The 27,383-nt window shown below is 34.3% G+C and overlaps 1 protein-coding gene across 6 annotated transcripts in view; it reads right to left on the bottom strand.

The window, feature by feature from the left end:
• Positions 1 to 27,383, bottom strand: part of GRIA2 (glutamate ionotropic receptor AMPA type subunit 2) — a 147,165-nt gene that overhangs the window by 3,613 nt on the left and 116,169 nt on the right. For all 6 annotated transcript variants that reach the window (XR_006698353.3, XM_074040673.1, XM_065545642.2 and 3 more), the window contains exons 7-13: positions 26,779 to 26,946; positions 26,412 to 26,516; positions 25,642 to 25,752; positions 23,881 to 24,087; positions 23,010 to 23,380; positions 18,350 to 18,548; positions 1 to 59 (exon numbers count right to left, since the gene is read on the bottom strand). The exon at positions 1 to 59 is cut by the window's left edge and continues 189 nt beyond it. Coding sequence is in view for 5 of the 6 variants with exons in the window: in XM_074040673.1 (XP_073896774.1) it covers positions 1 to 59; positions 18,350 to 18,548; positions 23,010 to 23,380; positions 23,881 to 24,087; positions 25,642 to 25,752; positions 26,412 to 26,516; positions 26,779 to 26,946 (1,220 nt within the window). In the remaining variant the exon portion in view is untranslated. The remainder of the gene's footprint in view (positions 60 to 18,349; positions 18,549 to 23,009; positions 23,381 to 23,880; positions 24,088 to 25,641; positions 25,753 to 26,411; positions 26,517 to 26,778; positions 26,947 to 27,383) is intronic.

Below are 27,383 nucleotides of genomic sequence, written 5' to 3'. Positions count from 1 at the left end.
GAGGGCTCCGCACTCCTCATGTAGGTCCACATTTTATCAAACACTGCAATTTTAGATCTCTGCAGGAAAAGCAAGGGGCCAGATAGCATTAAGAGATGGCCCTAAAAAATTACTCACAAAATACAAAAGGAGGTATTACTTTTCAAAACATAGATGATACACACAATATGAACAAATCTCATCTTTCAACAAATTTTTTCATTAGTAACAATTCTATGAACTTGTTATGATGCCAAATCATTTTTAATAGATTTATGAGGACCTGAAACATCAATTTACTGTGGTAAACAAAATACTTTATGTCTAGAAGTCATCTGAAATAGTCACAATCCAAAATAAATTGAAAAATGCACTATACAATCTATAGGAATAATTCAAATTAGGAGACAATAAAAAGGATATCTTTGCTGCCCAAATCCTAAATGGTCTATTCCTAATTAGTGGTAGAACAGGATCTGTGTAATGTGAATTGGTCAGGCATGTAAGTGGTGAGATCCTAATGAAATGCCTATTAGCTGCAGAATAAAGATAATATTATGCTGGAAGCTTCTATCTGATACTGACTGAGATGTTTCTAGAATAACACCGATTTTTTGAAGAATATTCTTTGGCCATTGAAGTTTTCTTTTAATTAAACAGGATTTTTTTTCTTTGAATATTTAAACACCAAAAACCATTTATTTCAAGATATACTGAAAAAAAAAACAACATTCTTATCAGTGACAGATATGAAAGAAAGAAGGGCTAATTGAAACTGTATTATTGAAGGAATATTTATCTTAAAACTTAATGGACTCAAAAGCAAAGATACACATCAAAAGAGTCATTTAATACTTCCTATTCAGATTCAAAAAAAGGTAAGCATAGAGTTGGAAAGTCAAAGCATTTGAATGTCTGCTTATTTTTCTATTCACAACTTTCTCACATGACTTTAATCCCTTTTGAGAAGATGACTTTGAATAACCCTTTTGTTATTTTAATTTAGTAAGTTTGAAATGGAAAATTGAAATTGAAGACTTACTTTTAAAACTCAAGAGGTTTGAGGGGGGTTATTTGTTTTTTTATTCTAAGGAATTTTAAAAATATAACCTTTACCTTACAAAAAGCAGACATATGATATAAATCCAAATGTTTTATAATACTGCCCTAAGGATTCAGGTAGCTTTACATATAAAAGCACTCTATTTTGGTGAAAGTCTTGGGTCAAGTGCAAATAGAGTATAGAGTATGCTTGTTATCACTGGGGTTTATGGACAGCATAACAGAGATGCTCAGACTTTAGTTGTGTTTCTCACTGTTACCATTTGAGTAGGGGCTGTTGTATTGAGACAGGCTCATGAACCATTTCAGCTCAGTGGTCTATGCAGACAGAAGGCCTAGATGTCTCAGGAAAAAGATACTTTAACCCTAAATATAGGTCAACATTCCTTACTTCTTAATACTTTTTCTCTCACCTAATTAAGTAAACCACTGTTAAATCTATTACCAAACAATGCCACTTCAGATTTCAGATTTTAAAATTTATTGCCTAGGAAATCAAGCTTTCTCTCTGTTGTAAAAGCATATCTATGAGACTGAAAATTTTACTAGGACCCCAGCTATGTTTAGCGTGACACTTTGTACATAGTAGGTTCTTAATAAATGTATGCCAATTGGCTATTTTGTGATTTGGTTAGGAATGATAAACCGTTTTTGCTTTATCTGAAATTTTGCCTAATGTAGAAACTGCTTGTTTGTTTTTTCCTATAGTCTGCCTTCATATTCTCAACCAAATTGAAAGATTAGTTGTAGCATTTGAGTTTGATTAAATAGTAAACAATCTTGCTAAACCTCAAAGTCTTTTTGTAATATGAATTCTCATAAAAACATGATGTCAATATCACAATTTTGGAACAAAACCACAGGCTGATAAAGAAGAATTCAAAATGATGACATAATTGTTTTATCAAATCATCCATTAAATGTCAGTTTTTCCAAGTTTAAAATATCAATTTTGAGACATTAAAATATTACATGAAATGCTTCATAGATATGAATGCCCTTCAGAGAAAATTCAAAAAGTAGCAATACCATTTTCTGTTTCATTCATAAAATATTTTCTGCTGATTTTAAGAATATTTCTCTAAGTGTAAATATAGTATTTCCAAGAATGAAAGGACTTTAAAATACAATCTAGAAAAAAAAATGGACCTAGCTACTTTCGTCTGAGCTATTGATAACTGTCTTTGCAGCTTGGAATCATTTAGAAGATATATTGCTCCTGGTATGTTAGGTCACCTAGACATACAAGTTCTGTTAATCAGTCATTTTTTATAAGGGGGTTTCACATGTATTATAACATATATGACATATTCTTAGAATGAGCATGATTTTATGATGTGATCGTAGATTAATAACATCTATAAACTATCTAAGACTTTAAAATACACATTGATGATATTGAATCAGACTGAAAGTAACTTTTTTCATAAGTCAGAATTTCTGTAAGATAGACATTTTTTTCCTCAATTAGCTAATTCATTTGACTCTCAGTTGTTAGTCTACTGTTCACTTTTTAAACAAAGTTAACAAAATGTTTTCATCACCATATCTTTTCAAGAACTATTGTTTGAACATATTTAGCCAAAGGTAGACAAATAGGACAATTCATAAACATTATAATACTGTTCTGTTGAAAACTGTGATTCATTAGGACAAGACATTTATTAATTTGAATTTCATAGCTACTTTCAAAACAAGAATTGGAGGAATCTGATGACATTCTTACTGAGAGACAATTCAGAATATATGTATTTACTTTCTATTGAACATATCAGAAAAAGTGTTACACTAAATAATAAAAATGATGCCTAGAAATCTTGATTTTCTCCAAAATCATAGCAAAAATAAAAAAAGTAAAAAAGTAATCAGCAGAAAAACATTCCAAAGGCAAAGTAAAGTTCTTCTCTGGGCTTCTCATCTAAGAAGACACATGATAAATTATAGTTATTTTTCATTGGGTTGGTGCAGAAGTAATTGCTGTTTTTGCCACTACTTTCAATGGCAAAACTACAAGTACTTTTGCGCCAACATAATAGGTTAATGTAGGCGACAATGTTTAGTTTGGCCTAATTCATATGTTAATGGTCTACCTGATGCACTGAGGATCAAGGCACACTACAATCATTAGATCCACTCCAGCGTCTTGACTACTTATTTCTTAGAATATATTTACAAATACACTAAAAAATAGTGTAATACCATATGGTCAGCTAAGATACTGTTATTAATAGCATTTCCTGTTAAAATTCTGGAATCCAGCAATTTCATGTTACATGCACACATTGTTCTACCAAAAGCACACAGATAATTTAAGCAATTGTATAGAAAATGCAAATCAAATACAAATCGAATTGCCTCAATTAGCCCCTTTGTGTGGACTTTGGAGATGAACGCCAGGTAATGATGATCTCCACCCTCACAAGCAATATCTACATTTGAGCAAATATTACCAAAGTAGAAAAGGGAACACAGGCAAGCCATACAGACTTTTAAAATAAACCACATAATTTCCCATCATCTGTAATACTGATCTGAATGCTGGTCCAGAGAAGAATATGATGCAATGCAAAAGGAAAACAAAGGGGTTGACAATCATTTCTGTCAAGATGGCCCCAGGGAAGAGTTACAAGTCTTTCTCAGGAATAACTGCACCTTGATTTTCTACCTTTTCCCCAAATCTACATGCTGCTTTTCAAGAAATTTAAACTCTCTCTCTCTCTATATATATATATATATGTACACACACACACATACATATATATATGTGTGTGTGTGTATATATATCCTACATATATGTGTGTGTATCCCATACAGCTAAGCCAAGGAAGACTGTGTTTTTCTTTTTCTTTTTTTTTGACATGAAGTCTCATTCTTGTCCCCCAGGCTGGAGTGCAATGGCATGATCTCGGCTCACTGCAACCTCCGCCTCCCGGCTTCAAGCAATTCTCCTGCTTCAGACTCTCTAGTAGCTGGGATTACAGGGGCCTGCCACCACGCCTGGCTAATTTTTGTATTTTTAGTAGAGACAGGGTTTCACCATGTTGGCCAGGCTGGTCTTGAACTCCTGACCTCAGGTGATCCACCCGCCTTGGCCTCCCAAAGTGCTGGGATTACAGGTGTGAGCCACTGTGCCTGGCTGGAAGACTTTGTATTTTGAAGCTACATGTTAAATCAAATACAATCATTCTTTAAGCAAGCATAATAAAGTGAAATGAAATTATTCAGGATGACACTGAGATGAGCAGGCTGGTTGGCTCCCTGTTTTAATATGGGCTGGAGAAAAAGGATAAAAGCCCCTCACTCAAGCTCTAGCTTATCTAACTCTCAGTCAATCAGTAACAAAACTCCCAAGAAGCTCTTAATTGTAAGTTTTTATTTCAGAAAGTTAGGGACTTCCCTGGAGCCACTGCATGCACAGTTAGAATTAAACTCCAACCTATAGTTACCCCTTTCTTATTTTAGTGCTAAAAATAGTTCCCCGGGGGGAAGATTTAAAATGCTAACGCTACATATGATATATGTAGCATGTTGTGCCACTGCCCAAGCTCTAGAAAGTCCTGATAGAATCCTTCCCTATAGAAAGATCTTATAAAACTAACATACACACTACCCTCATGGAGCATTCCTTTCCCTTTCTCAGTGATGTGTCCCTTGTGCACAAGCTAATAAACTTTATTTTTGTAGCTATAATTGGTAGTTTCTCTTGATTTCCATCCTGGGAGACTGCCAGCGTCCAGTGCACCAGTAACAACATCTGCCATCACATTTCGATGAGGAGAAAAATGATGCCTATAGTTTCATCTGGTGCATACTTTGACTTCTCTGTGTTTCTTAAGAAGTCAAGTTTCTTTGAACATAGCTATTTATATCTCTTTCCATGGTTTTGTATTATTAATAGGCATATCAGTTCAACTAACAATTCACAGAAAATAACAGTGTGTCATATTAATATCCACTCAAAGAGTCAAAGGAAAAATATGCTCACTGTCTAGCATTGTTGAAGAAATATTTCATATAAATTAAGCATGCCTGAATAATAAAGTTGTGTCGTATCAATAAAGATTTTCACAGAGCTTAAGTCCACTGACTTACTACTTCTTATTCATTTGGCTAAAGATAATGGGTTTTGCTTACATATTAATTTTATTTTACACAAAGACTACATCATTTATTACATATATGAAATTTAAAAATTAATGGTAAATACTTGAATAAAGTCAATAAAAATATTTCTCTAGACATTCCTTTGCACATTAAGCTTTACTAAAATGTCAGGTTTCAGTTTTGGGATTAAAAAAAATTTGTATTCAAACTCAATTCCATGAAGTAATGAATCAAGTGAGCATAAAATATTTTTCGAATAATTAAAATCAGATGCACGAGGTAATCATGACATTTTATATAAAACCTCAGTGTTTCCCAGTTTTTTATTAAAATACAATAAATTAGTTGCTTATAAAGAGTTACAGTTAATAAAACAATTTATAGAAAAGTAGTTTGATTTGTTTTCATGAAAATTTTTATATGATTAATTTATCATTTTAAATAAAACTAATTTTAAAATATTAACAAGATTCACATTAAACTGTACTTCTAACACTAAAATGATGTGATTTCTCAGCTTCTTAAAAATGTAAATGGTATTTATTAACAATTACAACTATAAGGCTTTTTTGTGTGTGTTTTGTTTTGTTTTGTTTTTGAGACGGAGTTTTGCTCTTGTTGCCCAGACTGGAGTGCAATGGCGCGATCTTGGCTCACCGTAATCTCCGTCTCCCAGGTTCAAGCTATTCTCCTGCCTCAGCTTCCAGAGTAGCTGGGACTACAGGCACGCGCCACCACGCTGGGCTAATTTTGTATTTTTAGTAGAGACGGGGTTTCTCCATGTTGGTCAAGTTGGTCTCGAACTCCTGACCTCAAGTGATCCACTCGCCTCCGCCTCCCAAAGTGCTGGGATTACAGGCATGAGCCACTGCGCCCCGACACTTTTGTTTTTTGAGACGAAGTCTCGCTCTGTCGCCCAGGCTGAAGCGCAGTGGCGCGATCTCGGCTCAGTGTGATATCCGCCTCCCGTTTCAAGTAATTCTCCTGCCTCAGCCTCCACAGCAGCTGGGATTACAGGCACCCGCCAACACGCCAAACTAATTTTTGTATCTTTAGTAGAGATAGGGTTTCACCATGCTGGTCAGGCTGGTCTCAAATTCCTGACCTCAGTTGATTCACCGGCTTCAGCCTTTCAAAGTGCTGGGATTACAGGTGTGCGCCACCAAGCCCCGCCTATAACTGTTTTTTTTTGTTTGTTTTTTTTTGTTTTTGTTTTTGTTTTTTTTGAGATGGAGTCTCACTCCAGCCTAGGAGTGCAATGGCGCCATCTCCACTCACTGCAATCTCCACCTCCTGGGTTCAAGTGATTCTCCTGCCTCAGCATCCCGAGTAGCTGGGATTACAGGCGCCCACCACCATGCCTGGCCATTTTTTTGTATTTTTAGTAGAGATGGGGTTTCACCATGTTGGCCAGACTGCTTTTGAATTCCTGACCTCGTGATCCACCTGCCTTGGCCTCCCGAAGTGCTGGGATTACAGGCGTGAGCCACCGCGCCCGGCCAATTATAAGTATTTTTAACAGTTTATGGTTTTCAAATGATTAGTACTAGAATGAATCTTAAAAATCTAAAAATTTTACAATCTAAGCCATTTATTATAGAATCAAGATTCAAAAAGATTACCTTTCCCAAGTTAGCATAACTCATTAGCCCACAGAAGAACCAAGAATAACACCTGGATATCCAAATTGTCAATAGATGTGTATATACACTAAACCATAAAAATCCTCAGCATAGAGTTTAGATTAAAAATGTTTTGGTAAAAACAAAAAATTCACTTAACAATATTATAAAATTTGGAGCAATCCAGTAAATATCTACATATAATTTATAAGTAAATTGAGGCTTGAATAAACTAGAGGCCGTCACAGCATTTTAATCCACCAGAAGTAAAGCTAAGTCTCAGAGCTCTCTTTGGCGTTTTGAAATTACTCTCAAATGTGATCAAACTAGAGTCATGTTATATAAGTTCGTTTTCATACTATTATAAAGAACTGGACAAGACTGGGTAATTTATAAAAGGAAGAGTTTGACTCACTCACAGTTCAGCATGTCTGGGGAGGACTCATTTAACTTAAAATCACAGCGAAAAGCAAAGGGGAAGCAAAGTACCTTCTTCACAAGGTGGCAGGAAGAAGTGCCGAGCAAAGGGTGAGAGCCACTTAAAAAACCATCAGATCTCATGAGAACTCACTCACTATCACAAGAACAGCATGGGGAAAACCGCCTCCATGAATCAAATACCTCCACCTGGACTCTCCCTTGACACATGGGGATTACGGGGGTTATAGGGATTACAATTCAAGATGAAATTTGGGTGGTGATCCAAAGGCTAACCATATCACGTGCTAATGCTTGTAGTATTCACAGTATTCTTATCTTTTGGTAATTTTTATGCTTAAAAAGCGATGACTTTTAAAGTTGACAATGCAAATGTTATTTCCATATGTTCTCATTCCCTTATGAATGGTAAATGACATAATTAATGGAATGCCTACTCTTTATACCTTATGTATTAACTATATGTGCACATATATGCATACAATGTGAATTGATAATGTAGAGGAAGAGCAAGTGATACCCCTATGACCCCATCTTTCATTTTTAATAGTGTTATTTATTTATTTATTTATTCATTTTTCTGAGACAGAGTCTTGCTCAGTCGCCCAGGCTGGAGTGCAGTGGCGCGATCTGGGCTCACTGCAAGCTCCGCCTCCCAGGTTCACGCCATTCTCCTGCCTCAGTCTCTCAAGTAGCTGGGACTGCGGGCACCCGCCACCACGCCCGGCTAATTATTTTTGTATTTTTTTAGTAGAGATGGGGTTTCACCGTTTTAGCCAGGATGGTCTCGATCTCCTGACCTCGTGATCTGCCCGCCTCGGTCTCCCAAAGTGCTGGGATTACAGGTGTGAGCCACCGCGCCCGGCCATTAGTGTTATTTTAAATAGTGTTGTTCAATTGGTGCATTCAAGATCTATCACGAACATCTTGATTACGATCAAAACATTTGAAAAGTATATCATATTTTTGTGGCTGAGATAGAAAATTAGGTTTATGGAAATTAGACGAGTTTGTGATGAAAATATCAATCATATTTTAAAAACATTGAATATTCCTTTGTATACAAATGCTGATTTCAACAGAAGCTGCTGTTATACCACTGATTATATACTTATTTCCATTATGTCTAGTATTTCAGTCAACAATCTGGATGAAGATATACATGACAAATATTTCAAATTTGCAGATATTACTATTGTATATGATAGAATCAGTGTTATGGGATTAGGACAATGAGCAAAAAAAAACCCCAAAAAACAAACAAACAAAAAAAACTAATGTAAAATTAAACAGGAGTGAATGCAAAAGTTGGCATGTAACTTCAATCAATTCATATTCATAGAATAGAATACATGAGGCTTACCACAATTCATTAAAATCAACCAGGTTTTCAGTAAACTTCAAATTAAGGCAAACGATTAATTCCATGCAGTTACCACAAAAGCTAATCAACTTAAAGATTTTAAATGAAATTATAGAGTCTAGATAACAGAATTTTAATTTCAAATACTTTAAAGGCCAAAGAGGATATAATAAGTGAGCAAAATAAATAGCAATGGAGTAATAGAGAATGGTGTGATTGTAGTAACTGAAGAATGCATGATTTCATTAGAGTCTTTTTTTTTTCTCCATGTAAACACTGGGCTGCCTGAACAACACAAATGTTCAGATTGAAATTGTGGTCTGAAGTCTTAATTTTCAGATTCAGGTGAAGATCCTCAGAAATCACCACTAAAGAACTGATTCATGTAACCAAACACCACCTGTTCCCCCAAAACCTATTGAAATAAAAAAAAAATTTTTTAAAGATCCTCTATAAGTAGATGAAATCAGACCCCAGATCTATATATCACATTGCAAGAATAACATGGGCAAACCTGCAATTAAAATATGTGAAAACCATAAGAAGGGTTTGAAAATATAATAATTAATGGTTGAGGGAATTTAGAATTTTAAGGTTAGTGATAAGAAAAGTTAAGAAAGAGATGATAGTTCTCTCCATATATTTGATGTGTCTATAATATGCAAAAGAAAACAATTAAGCCAGAATTAGGACAAATAAATGAAAATACTTAAGATACAAGCTTTGATCTTGTAAGAACTTTCTAAAGACCATAACAATGAAAACTGTAAGAAAATAGATTAGATTGTCAATAAAAATAGTGACTCTTAACGAATTTGTAAGGTATATTCAAGAATTGTTTGGATGATTAACTCAATAAATGTCATGGTATCTCTAATATGAACATAAATTGGAAGCTCATTTGTAATCTAACTTCTGTCTTTACAGATGATATGGACATTAGAGATCACCACATAGAAGGAACTTATCTGCAATGTGAGATAATGGCTTTTAATATATTTTAATTCAGCATCTTGATCTAACCTCAACAACATGAATTCAGAAATACTGCATTTTCAATGTTTGTGTGTATGTGTGTGTGTTTATGCAATTAAAAAGTGAATGTAATTATGAGAAAAATTGGTTGTGTTAGTGAACTATCCTAATTTAAAAGTCTTTTTCATTATAAATGAACAAATTTTCAGGGCAGCACAGTTGGTTTTTTGGAAACTAGGAACACTACGAGACCATTTGCACTGTACTCTGTAACCAGCTACCACTGCTTTAGGAAATATCTCTATATATCCCACTGCCAAGCTAAAGAGCAGTGTTTCAATATTTTGAGGTTACAAGAAAGAATGAAAGAGGGAAGGAAGGAAGGAAGGAAGGAAGGAAGGAAGGAAGGAAGGAAGGAAGGAAGGAAGGAAGGAGGGATAGAAGGAAAGAAGGAAGGTTCTAACAACCTTAAGAAAATTTGACTATGAAAAAAAAAAACAAGCACTGAACTTGATTTCAAAATAAGGAAATGAACAACAACAACAACAACAACAAAACCCTAGAATTTAGGAAGTAACATAAAAGGAAAAATGGCTGCAAATTCAAAAGTAACCAGGAAAATCTCACTAATATACACAAGACAGAATGGGCCCCTTGTAGTATCAGTATAAATCCCTTTGGTAAGTCAATGACCATGATACTTTCTACATTTCTTATCCTCAAATATCACATTACTAACCCATACATGGAAAGTGTATCTGTATCCTGAAACAAATGTTTGAAGGCTCTGATCTCAATCTTTCTGATAAAAAGATCAAAGTTGTTTCATCAGTCGTCACTGTCTGCCTTATGAAAGGATTTAGCTTAAGTCTACATTCTTTTTGCTATGTCAGGAATGAAAGACGAGTGAGAAAAGTATTTGGAGCAAAATTATATAGGACAATGACTTTATACTTTTTATATACAGGTAAGAAAAGGTAATCTTATATATTTCTTATTTGTATTTATCAGATGCTAGCCACAATAACATGTCTGTAATCATTTTAATGCTTGGTATATTTCATTTTGAAAAGCACAAATATTCACACAAGCCTCTAATTTTGTTTAAATTTTAATGCTAATATGAAACTTTTAATTCTACTCAACATTGTTAAAGAAGCCACATAGACTATAAGATTTGAGAGAGATACTATAAATTTTAGAATCTATAAAACATCTTCTACTATGATAAGATCTTTGTTCCTTTAAAGACACTATGAAATACCGTATTTTGAAACTTTAAGAATATTTGTCATCGCTTGATTTGTCCAATTTCCATTTTATTTTTAAAATTTCATTTTTGGGCTGGGCAAGGTGGCTCACACCTATAATACCTGCATTCTGGGAGGCCAGGGTGAGAGGATCACTTGTGCCCAGGAGCTCGAGACCAGCCTGGGCAACATAGGGATTTCCCGTTTCTACAAAAAAATTTAGAAACTGATTGAGCGTGGTGACGAACACTTATGGTGCCAGCTACTCAGGAGGATTAGTTCAAGCCAGGAGGTTGAGGTTGCAGTGAGCCATTACTGTGCCATTGCACTGCAGCCTGGGTGACAGAGTGAGGCCCTGTCTCAAGAAACAAACAAACAAATAAACAAAAAATCATTTCCCTATGAAAATAAGCAACCACCTTTACCAATTTCTTTGCTTTGGCTAATCACTTAGTAGAAGCTAGGGCAAAATTATCTGCCAGAAATGCAAAATATAAATTACTTTAATATCAAATTTTCTTTTCTTTTTTTTTTTTTTTTTTTTTTTTTTTGAGACGTAGTCTCGCTCTGTTGCCTGGCTGCAGTGCAGTAGCATGATCTCGGCTTACTGCAACCACCACCTCCAGGGTTCAAGCTATTCTCTTTCCTCGGCCTCCAGAGTAGCTGGGCGCATGCCATCACACCCAGTTAATTTTTGGATTTTATTTTTAGTAGAGATGGATTTTCACCATGTTGACCAAGATGGTCTTGATCTCTTGACCTCGTGATCTGCCTGCCTCGGCCTCCCAAAGTGTTAGGATTATAGAAGTGAACCATCAAATTTTCCTTCAAATATCAAAAGTCTAATTGAATAATTTTCAAAATGTTATCAGTAATACTTATATTTAGTTGAGATTTGATTCCTATATATTTAAATAATTGAACAATTCCATTCTCTTCTCTACAGAGCTCTGGGACCATGTTTATCACCATGGCAACTAGTGTGAAAGATCCAACACAGGTAGGCAGAGATGATTCTTTTAGTTAAATAAAATAATAAAGTGAATTGAAATCTAAGGCATTTAAAGCACCTGTAATTTATTCTGAAATTAATATTTTCTGTGAAGCATTTAAACAGGAATTTTAGAAAGGTTTTGAAATGAGAGACTAAACCCAAATCACTTCTGTATTGTTTTAACCTTTCCTTCTAGATGAATTGTTCTCATGATCTGCTATTGGTGAAAGCATTCATGAAAATGAATGCTTTCTCTTTGGTATGGACAATAATAGAAAGTCTCCTGTAATCTGATTAGTCAAATTATTTAGCCAGTGTATCGCAAGACTGGTCTTTAAAAGACACAATTGCATGGTTACAGAGCACATTGATATTTACAAAGAATAGTTATGGAAAGAGAATGACCAAAATAACACATCTACCCTGGGAAAAGCTGCCACTTTGCACAATAATTACAATTCAACAAGCAGACATACACCTTCCTTAGCATTGGGTCACCAAAAACATATGTTTCATCATGGCTTCCTCTACATTTCCTTATTTTTCTCTTCCTGTGAAATTTAAGAACTACTGAATGAGCTGCACGGTCCTTAAACTGGGCAATACATTTTAAAGGGAACATTTTGACCCTTCCAGTATTGTTAACCCACTAGTGTTAGCTGAAATCAGAGATCATGGGTTCTCCCGAAGGCAACTTAGGCTAAATGTATTCATAAATACATTTAGGATGCTTTATGAATTCAATGCTTTCTCAGATGTTCTGTGGAATGGTGATAAAAATTAAAATGTCAGAGAAATAAAAACTGCCAACCAGAGAGGAAACGATTTTAACGTCTCCTGGATCATCTACAGAAGGATTGGGCATGCAAGAGTTGTCAGCTGTGCAGATTGTTCTGCTATAATCAAGCCCCCAAAAAACTAAGGAAGAAAAATTTGTAATAGATGACTAACCATGCATGAGTGACTTGCAACATATGCATACGATGCTATTTTTTCCTTATTTATTCACATTCAGCATTTATTTAACACCTACTATTTTTGAAACTATTTAAATATTTAAGCATGGATGACACATCTATGAAAGGTCTATTTCGATATGAGTAATGTTCTACATATATAGAGACACAAATGGCTATACTCATTTTATTTCCAAAATATTTGAAAGATATTATGTATTGATAAATAGATATATACATATGTATCATAGACATACAAATTTCTGCCTTCATAGAAATAGGCAGTAGAGGCAACTGTGGCAGGCAGTAGAGGCAACCTGGTATTAGCAATACCAGGAATAATAAAATAAGTATGGGGAATCACAGATTCATGAAATCCATTATTTATAACATGTCAAAAAAGAAATCACGCTGTATTATTACTAAACACAAACAATAACTGATTTAAATGTAACTTTAATGAAATAGCAATTAATATAGTTCCATAGAAGAAGTGTCATAATGGCTAGAACATTTTTATTTGCAATTATATTTCAGGAATGTTTTCATATGTAAATATAAATAAGTGTATCGTAAGCCATAGAGAGAGTTGAAAAAAGGTTACCGTCTTTTAAAAAAAAATGCTCTCAATTATTTTAATTCTCTTGTAATATTGATTATATAGGAGACCATGTATGCACATGGAAAATTTCAAACTAATTATTTCACTGGTAAGTAACAGCTGCATTAATATTAGTTATCCATTATTTATACTATTTCTAAACTCTATAAAAAGTCTACAATGCTGAGTAATAACAGTAGAGTCTCGTGGTTTACTACCAGATTAAATATCTTTTGCAGATGGAACAAACTGCATTAAACAAGAAGGCAAATACCTTTATTTTGGCAATGTTCAGAATCTTTTTCTTTCAACATTATCATGAAAGTAGACCATATATTTAGAGAATAATCTGTGTCCCTCATCCTCCCAGAGGAGACAACCAGAAGGAACAGATTGCAGTGTGGGAGACAGCACAGGCACGAAGAGCTACTTCCTATCTGCAAGCTAATACTTGTGCTTTGTGGTTTGACAGGCCAATGATAGGTTTAGATAAGAAAACCATTTTCTGTCCTTAAAAATCAAGGTTTCTGTAGTAACATACTGCATATGGGTCCTATACAATCATTTTCTACACAAAGTCATCTAATTCAAGATCTGTCCTATTTTATTGAGATAAGAGATTATTAAAATGTGAAGCTCTAAAAATAGTGGCTTATAATTGAAAGGCTAATTCTCTCTTAATTATAGGCATGCTACAGTGGCACTATAATTAGGGATGATCAGTAACTCCAAAATGATTCAGACTTTATCTTTCACTCTGTACAAGGATGTGCATGAGTTCCATAAACAGAAAACGGCAGAAAATGAAGACAGACTCATTTTCCTCACATCTCTTGGTGGTTACAAGATTGTTCTCCATTTACTCCCTCTTTCAAGCAAACAAAGTAAATATTTCATGAATGTTTCGTTTAATGATCATCACTGAAGGAAAGTATAGATTTTCAATTAGAAAATCTGCAGCTTAAATTGAACTTCTATGACAATTACATACTCACTGACTTTACTAAAGTAATATTAATATAATGTGGTTTGTTATGATTTACCTGAAATCTGAAAATATCTTAGACTTTAATGGAAAAACAAACATCATGTCAATACAAAACAGATCCCTAACTATTAAACAAAATATTCATCTTATAAATTTATATGAAGTGCTTTTATTTCAACAAGAATATACTTTTAGGAAACAATTGACATTGAGACAAAAGACTAGGAGTTCAAAATTCTGAATCCTGTTTTAGAATTGGACTTTCATTTCTAAATGGCCTCAACTTACTTTTAATTTTTCAGTTAGTTACTATTTGAAATTTAGAAAATGACCTAACTTCTCAAATCCATGTCTGCAATGCTAAATCCAAATCTCTGGCTATGATGAAAACCAATTTATCAGTTGACTTGATAAACTCAGTGATAGCAGAAAATTTAGCAATAATATAACTAATAAAATTCCCAGTTGTAAACGACCATAAAAAGGACAAAGCTATCACTAAAGCCAAATAAAGCCACATTACAAAACATGAAGATAAATGTTAGAACTTTAAAGATTAGCAAGTGATAAAAGTGCATTATTGCAAGTGTAATCAGCTATTTTACCGGGTCTTGACTCGGAAAGTAAGCATAATGAATGAGCAGAGAACAAAGTAAGCAATACATGTTTTCAGTCTTGCTTCAGCCCACTTCATCCATATCCCTTTCCTGATAAGCTGGACACCATAATAATCAGTCTGCCAGCATTCACCCTGTTCTGTATCTACCTTACACAGAAGTCCCAAAATTCCTTAGGACCAAAGGAAAGTTGAGAGAGGATGAACCCAAGACCTGTGGTGAATGTTAATTTTAGGTATAGAAACAAGAATTCCGTTTGCCATATTTTTCCACAGAAACTCAGCAATTCAACCACACTATAGCCAATAGACATACTGCAGTTCACCCTATGATTTAAGGAAACAATATTAATGAAAATCAAATCTTTTTTTCTTTAAAATGTCTCTAAATTAGCTTCATTTTGTTCAATATTTTACATAAGGTTCTATGAAAAAAAGTTATTGACTCAAAGGGAATCTGTTATGCAGTTTCCCTGTACTAATTCATCAACTCTATGTGAAAAGTATGATACTTGATGGATACAGTTGGAAAGCCATAGTATCCTAGAAAACATTTTGAGAATCAGAAGCTTAAATAAGATTTTCCTCACTATTGTCATCATGGCATCCAATTATCAAATATTATTGTAATACAGTTAGCAAAATTGCTCAAAATTACTCATGAACTAGCAACATTTTTATTTAATTCAACTTGAAGAAACAAAACTTTAATATACATAATTTCCAAAATTGCAACCACGTCATATACTTCAATGAAAGAAGTAACATATAAAGTTCCTATTCTCTTTGGTGATGCCTGCTGTTTTGTTGCCTTCTGTTTTTTTGGTACAAACAGAATAGTGTGATTTAAAACAAGTTTGAACCCACACTCTTCTTTCTCTAGATAAGGAGAAGCTCACTACAACATTATATGCACTGAGACCTAGCCAATGTCATTTCATCAACAGTTCCTTTTCGAGATAGTTTGAGAGGAATGGTGAGGACTTGCTTGGGTTTCAACCGTGTCTGATGTTCTAGCATTACACAAGCAAGTGTGGATATAACCAAGAACAGAGCACGAAGGCAGTGAAATAAATCCAGAGACTTTGCTGCACAAGGAAAAATAGTGTATAGAAAGAACCCTGGCAGGAGGAAAAGACCTCAGCATATTTATTAGTTGCATGGATTTAATCAAATACCCAAAATTATCTGAGCTTCTGTTTAATAATGCACAGATATCAAACAAAAATCATTGCCCTCACTATCAGACAGAAATATTGTTAGGTTAAAACAGGTAACGGATAAGAGACTTCTTTGGGGAGCTATACTGATAGATAGAAGTCATCAGCTGGCTAACTATCCATCATCACTTCTCTATTACTCTAGGGAAGAAAAGCTCCACAACCTTATAAAACCTCCACAACTGCATATTGGAACAAATGGGCTCCATGAGGTTAGTGCACTGAAACAGAAAAGTAGCAACATTCTTTTCCCAGACTCAACTAGCTTTCTTATCTTGTCTACTAGGGAATGTGAATACACTGGGCATACGATTCTAGCACCTTAGTGATTAAGACACGTGTTTCTATGATTGACTCAGTGAAGATATACTGAAAAGCTTTGTGAATGTGAACGTGTAGTAGTGAAAAGTAACTGGTACTACTATTGTCCAAGCAAGGTAATAACTGAGACTCTCCACAGATGCATGCTCAACTGGAAGAGAGTGTCTGAAAATAATTAAGATTATTATTAATCGAGCAGGTGCAGTGGCTCACGCCTGTAATCCCAGCACTTTGGGAGGCTGAGGCAGGCGGATCACGAGGTCAGGAGATCGAGACCATCCTGGCTAACACGGTGAAACTCCGCCTCTACTAAAAATACAAAAAAAAAAAAAAAAAAAAAAAAAATTAGCTGGGTGTGGTAGCAGGCAACTGTAGTCCCAGCTACTCAGGAGGCTGAGGCAGGAGAATGGCGTGAACCCAGGAGGCGGAGCTTGCAGTGAGCCACAATCACACCATGGCACTCCAGCCTGGGCCACAGAGTGAGACTCCGTCTCAAAAAAAAAAAAAGATAATTTTAATCATCAAAAGTAGCACCAAGTAAATCATGTTATAACAGGCATCTGCATCATTCTCATAGATCTCATTTACTTCAAGAGGGAGCACCTAATTTTTCCAAATGAGATAAAAGCAAGCCACACTGCATACAAATATTAAAAATGCTTTTAAATGCACTTCTAATTGAGGAACATACAACATTTTAAAACTGAGTATTCATACACATGTTGCCTATATGTTTAGAAATGATAATACATTGTCATTAGTGGCAAATTTACATTACAAGATTCATACTAAAATCTGCATTAAAGTAAAAAAAGCTGCTGATGGTCCACATCTTTGCACTTAAATTGAGGTACCTAATTAATTCATCAAGGTCCTGCACTCTTCACATACACCCAAGTTACTACCTGTTATTAGCTATGGTTCTACCACTCCCACTCCCAGAACCCTTTCTCCCATAGTATCTTCAGCTGAACTGAAGTTATTCAGAAAAGAGACCAGAGGTAATGTAGCATGAGATAGTCTTCAAATTCTGATGGTCATTTGAAAGTCCTAATCCTAATTCATGAATAAGTTGGACTAGATCTCACTCAAACTCAGATATATTTGAAGATATTTATAGATTATCAGAGACCATTATATGTCACCAATATTGGCTTTAGACCTATGTTAATCAGCTGCATTTAAACATTTTCATAGAAAGAGTTGTTTTATACACACAATAGTAGAAAGAAAGAAAATTATGCCAACATCAGGGCCTTGGGCTTATCCTATAAAAAGAGAGCATAAGAACAAAAGTTAAAAAAGTAACCTACATCTAATAGACACAGTATAAATATGCTACATATTTTAAAAGTTAGGAAGTGGAGGACCTTTGTTGGCTTCTCCTTGGAAGCTTTGCACAGAAAATTCAGAATCGACACATATAAACATAATCTGTTTCCTCACACATAATTAACATAATTGATTTGAATGTGAGTTTTTCAATTATGAACTAGGTAAGATAAATGCAGTCATATTTATTTAAAATCAAAGAAAAATAAGATGTTTTGTTGAAAACATAATAATCTAATCTTAACTATACTTTGCTTCAATGTTGTTCCAAAAGGACAATCAATTTTGGTAAAACAGATTTCATTGCAACATTGTGGTTTTTCTCTTGAGGAGTTAGGAGTCAGAAATTAGAGCTAGACCTAAGTATTGGGATAGGGAAGGGTCAGAAGCAGAGACAAGGTCAAGAACAGAAATAGAATTAGGGTTACTTTCACATAGTACCTTGGAATTGACTATGGGAGGGAAACAAAGTTTAAATAGGTTAAATTTCAGGAACAAAATCAGAAACTACAAAGCAGAATCTCTTACCCTGAAAAACTCTTTAGTGGAGCCAGAGTCTAATGTTCCATAAGCAATTTCTGTTTGCTTAGAAAGATCCTCAGCACTTTCGATGGGAGACACCATCCTCTCTACAGTCAGGAAGGCAGCTAAGTTAGCCGTGTAGGAGGAGATTATGATCAGGGTAAAGAACCACCACACACCTCCAACAATGCGCCCAGAGAGGGATCTAATAACAAGTATGAAATGGATTTGTAAAGTGAAATGAATGACCTAATAAAAAACAAGTTAACAGTATTATGCAAATATTGACTTATAGGGGAATATTTAATTTTATATTTTTCAATATAGTTAACGAAACTGGAAATCATTAAACATTTTGGGCAAGGAGTACAGAGTAGCTAAATTTAACAGCATACACACAGGTCAGAACTTCTGATTTCTGGAATACTTCCATAATTGTAATGCCCAAATAGTTTGATATGAATCCCATAAGAAAGCAATTTCAAGAAATTTACAAATACTCATAAAATTTTATCCACTCATTATGTAAGTAAACATAAACAAGAGAATGTAATATCACCAGCAAAGCTCATAACAATGTTTATGAACAAAATCAAAAATTAAATAAAAGCATACTCCACAGATATAACTTTAAAACCAAAAAAATCCTCCCTTTAATTCACTCAATTTCCAAAACAAAAAAGGCCCCAAATTTTGTTAATCTTGCGTATGTAAAACATTGGTATTAGATACAGTACAGGAGAGAAAAATGAGGAAAAATAACACTACAAGCAAAGATATCACACCAAATATAACTATTAATGAATAAAAATCAGATGGCTTCAGGGTATGGATGGCTATGACCCTGTTCCTTTATGTGTCCTGCTAAAAAAAAAAAAAAAAAAAAAAACTTAAAGAAAACAAATTATACATTTAAAAGTTTGTGAAGATATAAATTTCTAGTTTGAGGTATAATAAAATAACAATATTTTTCTGACTACAAATTCTTACATAGAATAGTTTTTAAAAGCTTAATAGATTCCCAATAATTTACTTTAAAACCTGAAGTAGGGGAATACAGGTATAGAGATACAGCAAAAGATATATACTGTATTATTTTGAAAAATCTGATGGGATTCTGCACATAACTAAGACTTTAAGTGATATTGATAAACCAATAAAAATAACCATTTCTCTGTTGTCAGTAACTCTGCTATGTCTAACAATTAGACTTGCTAGTGTGAATAAGTGATATTTCTAAAAATTTAAATCATGCTTGGCAATTTATGATCTAAAGTTTCTGACAATTAACATTAAGAAATAAATCTTTTGATGAAACATATACTAGATCAAACACTGGGGAAATATTTGTAGAATAAACCACTCAAGCAGTTAAGAAAGGAGAGAAGCTAATTTAAATGAAAAGGATTTTTATATAAAAACATCAGTTGCTAAAATAAAAGAGATAGAGAAAAATAGCAAGGAAAAACAAAAAGAATATAATTAAAGGTCTTTATCACAAAGTCTGTATGAAATACAAAAAATTAAATAAATATGATAGGATGGAAAAAGTTAAACACTTCTCACATATATTCTGAAAAGGATATTAAACATATTTTACATTTGAAAAATGCCTTATGTAGACACAATCACTCTCAAAATGTTCACTATTCATCTAATATCAATGGGAAGTATAGTTATATGACATGTATCATATATTTAAGAGCGCAGATTCAGTACCTGACTGCTCAAATCCCTTAAAACTCTACACATCGCATATTAATGTACGATATGTTTAAGAATCATTTTTATAAGTCATTCTATTCCAGTTGTAAAAATTAAGAAAAGTTAGATGTAAGTTGTCCTCTATTCCAGTCCTTATATCAGATTTAATACGTCAACTGATTTAAAATGTACATGATATCTAAAAAATTTGATTGGACTTATAAATAATTCAAAGGCGAAAAGCACTTCAGCTATTTATTATTTACTTTTAAGTATTTTTAAAGTGTCAATTCATGTTTCTCAAAGAGTTCCTGAGAAATTATGCAGAGAAGAAAATTCAATATTATTTTATGGTGACAGACAAAAATTACTTCTAAAATTAAAAGTAAAACTTTCACTCATCAGCATCAGCACTAAAGGAGTAAAGAAATGTGCATATGCTCTTATTTCTTTTTAATCCCCACTAAATCATTTTTAAAATGATACACATTTTTATATTCATTTGATTCCTTTAGGGTCACTGTGGACAATCCGGAAGCAAACAGGACAATAAAAATAACCTTTACAGCATATTGCTCTCATAATTTCTGTGATTCTATTCTCCATGAGACCATGTCTTATAGTTAGGATATTCTAAACTTAATTTCAGACAAATGAGAAGTCACTTAATTTAACAAATCACTCTAGATTACAACTTAAATGTGTTCTATTAACATTAATAATATAGTTTCATATCATATTTTACTTGGAAAAGAATTATAAATACTTTTTAATATTTAAAGACATTTCTAAAGTGATCTGTGGATGTCATGCTATTTAAAACTGATAATAAGCTACTGTATTCTTCTTAACTGGGGTAACCATCATTGCATTCTTAAAAATGATAGTTTTGTTCATTAAAAATCATTAACTTTGCCAGTGTATTATGTTGAATTTTAAAATGCATATATAGCATAAATGAAAGACATGTATCTCAAATGTTTTAATGAAATAAATTTTTATCAAATACATTCTGAAGGAAAAAATATCAATCAATAACAAGGAAATATATGCTATCTAAAAATCTGTTTATCTTACCAGGAAATAAAAGTTACTACATGTGAAACTGTAATGTCATGACTCATGAATGAAATCAAAAGCACAGAAAAAATATCTTAATTTAGATGCAGCCTTGATGAAAAGGAGAAGTCATCTATATGTCATGGTCGACTCTGGGATAATACAGATTGCTGATATGCCTTGTGCTCCAGTCCCTGTGTGCAATTAGGTTTCCCACTCCTTGACAAACACTGGATACCTAAATAACTACCTGCAGTGCCATCATGCCCAGGAGCAGGCATCGACGGGAACCCAGGCCAGACTGGGCTGACATGTCCTACTTCATAACGAACCCACATACACTTCTCCCTACTATCCAAAAGGCATAGCACAGGATATTATTGCCTTACATTTCAGAACTAGGGTAACATACTTCACTGTCCTTCTTACCAAAGAGTGAACTACTTCTTTATCATTTTACGGGCCAGAATGTTCTCTGAGACCCCAATTTGGTTAGTATTTTCCTCCAAATTATTAGAAACTTCTCTATATATCTTTAACTTAGATTAAATAAACTAAATACAGAGATGATAAAACTATGAATCTTACATATTTTGTCAGAGGTAAAAAATATATGTATGTATATATGTGTGTGTTGTATATATACACACACACACTCTCTTATGTCATGCTGTGCAAATACCATTGGCATATTCCTAATTCACTGAAGTCCCACAGGGAAGTCACAGGGAATCTGGTGAAACTGAGATTTTAAAACTCTGTATAATTCATAAAAATGTAATTTTTTAAAACATTCCCGCTAGAATTACCTACTATCAGAGAAGTAAGCTACTGATAATTGCTGCCTACATAATGTATTTCCTTTATCTCACTGGGTGAAATATACTAAAAAGATTGCAAAAGATGCCAATCTTTGAGCTTCTCATATAGTTTTCTTAAATTAATCACTTGTTATTCTCAAAAGTGATTTTAAAAACTCACAATATAACAAACTGTATCATGAAAGGCACCCGCTCCATTAGTTTTTAAGATATCCTGTAAAATCAAAGAAGGGTACTAGAGCCTAAATTAAAACGCGCCAGTAGACTGATAAACATTTTGACTTTAAATGTTAATCACACTAGAAAAACATGATTTATTCCTCTGAAGAGCCAAACATGGCTATCATTCTTATTCATATGTGCAACATGAATAAAATCAATAGGCACTTTGTGGTAGATTCATTATAATTAGGCATTCTAGTGCAGGGATTTAACGTATCATAATGAGATTAAAGGTAGGTGAGTTTATTCCATGATGTGTGTGTATTACCATTCAATATGGATAGGTTTTTTTAATGACTGATTAGTCCCTTCCAGGCATTTGTGGGTACTTGAAAATATGCTATTATATTAATCCAGTAACCTCACCTAGAAAAAACAAAATTTTATAATATCTCTCCCATACCATTTCCATGAGCTAATGATGGGAAAATAAAAGAGATGAGATGTGTGCCAACGAAGTTTTATCTAACAAGGTGTTACTTTTGCAGTTAATAAATAACGTTGCCCATTTTCCCATATACAGGTCTGTGCATCAACACACAGATGACTGTAAAATGAGAATATGCAGCAAAAACACGGTACCCCTCCAAGAAGGCATGGAATGATAGGAACCTTATGCATTTTATAGCCTCTCCATGGTGTGTATAATTTCACCAGGGAAATAGATGAGCAACATTCGCAGAACATTGTTCATATATTTCACAGACTTATGCCGAAGCTAAGAGGATGTCCTTTAAGTGTCTTAAACCACTTGGACAGGAAGTCGGCAGCTGGTAACTTCTTTAGAGTGAATTCATAAACACCATGAATGTCCACTTGAGACCTAAAATGCACAAAGTTGAAGCAGGTGAGTAACCAACCTTGGCGAAATATCGCATCCTTGCTGCATAAAGGCACCCAAGGAAAACCAGAGACTATTAAAAATCCCAAATTCATTAGTTGATTCACTACTTTGTGTTTCTCTTCCATCTTCAAACTCCTCAGTGTGCCACTCGTAGGGGCTAAATCTGCTGACCAGGAATAAAACTACACTGACCCCAATGTAGGCAAAAACAATGCACATCCAGATCTCATAGGCTAAAGGATCAAGAAAGGAAAACACTCCTGGTTTGGACTTCTGAGGCTTCTTGATCATGATAGATATCCCGAGGCTCATGAAGGGCTTTGAGAAGTCAATCACCTCTTCTCTCACAAGGGTAATAGTTAATGGAGCAATTGCAATATCAGCTTTCTGTAAGGGAAAAAAAAGGAAAGTAATAGTACCTGGAGTCATGGTGAAAAGGGAATCGTGGTTATGTCACTGGATCAAAGAAAAAGGAGAGGAAATCAGAGAAATCGCAATAATTCTTTCCCTGGTATAGTCCCAGTAAAGAATGAACAAAAGGGAATTATTCCCCCAATGCCCCTCCTCTTTATGAATACACAGTATACCCATCTGGCTTGACTATGATCATTACACATCTGCACTGCATCTCTGCATTTGCAGCCTTTTGACAATACATATGGCCCATATGCTTCAAGAGAGATGTAATGATTGTCTCAGTTAATCTACATGTCTACTTCTGGCTTCAATCTTAATCTTTCAGATGTTCACAAATCAACAAGATAATGTTTCTAGAGTAATGTGCGAAATCGACAACCTCAGACATAGATACTTCACAGGGAGAGGAAGCAGTCTGTCAACAACAATTCAAATTGAATGACTTTATCTATGAGAAGAGCTATACTTACCCCATATACAAGTTCTCCAACCATCCCATTCCAAATTTTCGTGTCTGCATCCCTGGCCCCATACTTGCCATCACCAACAATAGTCAGCTTGTACTTGAACCCACAATGTTTGGCGATTTCTGCAGCCAGGTCAACACAGTAGCCCTCATAGCGCTCATTGCCTTCAAGCATTTCATGATTTTTCTTCATCATAACATATGGAGATTCCTATATGAAAAGACTTTGCTTTAGCTGATTAAAATATCTGTGTTAATTATGTACTCTCATTGAATCAAATCTTCTGGTTTAATTATTACCTGTTAGCCAGAATGAATGAAGAATATAGATGGTGAACACACAACAGTAGAAGAATAATTTAAGTATAATGCTTCCCCAAAAAAATCTCTGTATGTTTATCATTATATTTCATTAAGATGGCTTGTACGTAACCATACCGAGTGAACAAGATACTCAAAATCACAAACTCTTTGTATGTTCTCTAGCCATATTTGTAATTATTAGGACTTAGAGCAAAATATTACTGCTCGACACCTATTTTATTCCAGTTTGGATTCACCAAACCCTTATCCTTGATTAAGGTTATGCCAATCCCCAAACCAGCATTCACCCAAAACCCTGTGTCACTGCTGTCCCAAAGATAAGGTTCATGTGGAAATCAGGTTCATGGCCAGTGATACACAGACTGAAACGATCATTGTCATGATGATGTACTGATTCTACCCCCGCAGGCTTCAGGTCTCACTTCATCTGTGAGATACAATATCCTAGAATGATGCTACAAGGATAGCTAGAGAGTAGCTTCCCCCTGTAAACATAAGAAAAAGGAAGCAAGAAAAAAATGAATCAACACAGTCCAATATTCTCCATTGGAAAGTGGCACCGAGGATATTTGGAGTCTCAATGAGATAGTTCCTCTCAATGGCATGATAAAGGCAAAAATCCTCAAATGTCTAATTTGCACTTATCAGGAGATTTTCAATTGCTTACCAATGTTTTAATTCAAATCCCTTATCAATCTATCTATATCTTCTCTCAGTATTGTTAGGAGAATAAATCACACAAATTTACAACTTCACTGTTAAGGCCACTTTTTTGTAAAAGAAAATAAAATGAAATAGTTTTGTCACAAAATCCTGTCCTATAACAAACACCATTTTCTCCATTTCATTTCACCAACAGCTTGCCATGATGATCCACATCTCTCTTCCATCTATCCAAAGCCTGGGTGTTGAAGATCCAGTTCAATTTTTCCTTATTCATTCAATATGCATTGATTGTGTACTAGCTATGTGCCAACCAGTGCTGAAACTTGGAGTGAAAAGAAGGGAAATAATCCTTGTCTTTAAGGAGATCATCTTTCCTTAGATAGAATAAAGACAACTCAACATCATCATGAACTCACGTACCAAATGGAAAGAAAGAATTTACACAGTATTGGGTGGGAATGGAAAGGTGAAGAACTCGCAGAAATATGAGGAACACTCTTCAAGACATTCCCCAATTGTTCACCGATGTAAGCACCAGGGAAGGAATTATCTGTGTAGTTAAACTGTAGCCTTCCTTAAAGAAAATCAGGAACATTTTGAATGCTTTAGCTAGATCTTGTGTATTCCTTTTAACAGAGTAAATATGCAGTAAATGATTAAAACATTGCAAAAGAAGCAAAACAGGTATTATTTTCCTAAAATATAAATAGCTACTCCCGCAGACATTATCCATAAGAAAATACAAAGTAAAACATAGGCATATGTAGCAAATTACCAAAATTGTGGTGACAACAACAGTCTTATTCTCAAGCCCAGAGGTGTCATTTCCAGAAGGGAGCTCAGTAAGAGTAACAACCATTTTGTCCACTTCACTCCAGTAGCCAATCTGGAAAAGGTTACAGCAGACAGACGTATGGATAAATGACTTGTCTATTAGCAAAGCATTTAATTATTTTCAAAGCCATGTCTCAGTCTGAAATTAGACCCACATTTACTGGGCTTGTTCTAAACAGAAATGTCTTTTATATATGTGAATCTAACAGGAATAAAAGGAAGTATAAAAAAATTGTTAAAAATGACTTGTTTTTTCATATTCACTTTTCATATTCTCTAAGAGTAATTGTTTGGGACTGGTCATATAGAAATGTAATTAAAATCCAAATAATGGCATTTTAGCCTAAACAGCTAAAAGGGTGATGTTGAATTGAACAGTTACATGCGTCTTTGCACCAGCTACTTTTTTTCTTCTGAACCATAAACCTTCAACAATAGTTCTTTCTCTTTTCATTAAAGACTTCCACTTCAGTCCAAAAAATTAAAGTTCAACAGCTCTACCTACGAATTATTTTTAAAATTATAGTTCAATGTTACTTACCAGAAATAAACAGACTTTAGGAAAAAAAACAACTTCAAAATACATCTGTTTCTGGAAGTCATTAAACTCTATGTGAATACACATCTCCAGAACTCTCTGGAAGCGTGAACTCATAGGCTAGCTAACTCACCTCCTCACTTAGAACTGCCTTTAAATCACTAAGGATTTACCTTCCGGGGCCCATTAGTTTTGAGCTCCATGATGTTAATTGTATAGTTTATTCTTTTTCCATTCTGGTCAAACTTTATATTTCCTGAGAGACCTTCAACCTGAACCTAATGAAGAAATGGGAAAGGAGCAGAGTTATCTATTTACTTCATCTAAACATATACACTGTACAGATTACTTTCACCAGCTGAAGTCAAGAAAACTACATCAACAAGGTTTGTTTCTCTCTTCAACCTACCTTTGCGTTGTTAGGAAAGAACATTGCCTGTATGTTAGACATAAGGAATAAGACAAAGATGACTAATTCAGCAGGAAGAAAACATTAATGGCCATATTAAGTCACGTTAATGATTATTTTGAGTAACTGACCTGTTTGAGGGCCCTTTCTATTTCTACACCTTGTCCCCAGGGCACCGCTGGGTTTGCCAGACAGTCTCCCGCATTCCCCCTTCGGGAGATTTCAATTCTCTGCTTCCTTAGGTTGCGGAAGGCTTCAGTCATCACTTGAACGGCATCATAGGTCAGAGCAGAAGTATACTGCAAAGGATCACACACATTTCATCAGAACGGGAGAAAATTTGGAAACTCACTGCACACCAGCAACCAAGACTGCCGTTGCTCAGCACACAATACCATCTAAAACTCCAAGAATTTAAACACAATTTCTGCATCTAGAAACCTAAGAATCGAACAGAAGCATTACAAAACATGGGGACTTTGAAATGTGCTTTTGACTCTAAACATGTTCTATTATGTTAATATCTCAGCTGTTTCAGGTGAGACCTTTTCATAATAATTGTGTCAATGTTTATTTTTCTTTTATTTTTCTAACCTGCTTCTTGTTACAGCCTCACTTTATAGCCTGCTATGGTGATATACAAAACTATAAGATTAACAATTAATATTTCTTTACAGTCTAATGAGAAATACATTTGTCAATGCAGAAGGAATATGAATTAGTTTCAGGATTCTTA

This window comes from Macaca fascicularis, chromosome 5 (genome assembly GCF_037993035.2).
Source record: "Macaca fascicularis isolate 582-1 chromosome 5, T2T-MFA8v1.1".
NCBI lineage: Eukaryota > Metazoa > Chordata > Mammalia > Primates > Cercopithecidae > Macaca > Macaca fascicularis.
This window is presented reverse-complemented; position numbering and strand designations above follow the sequence as displayed.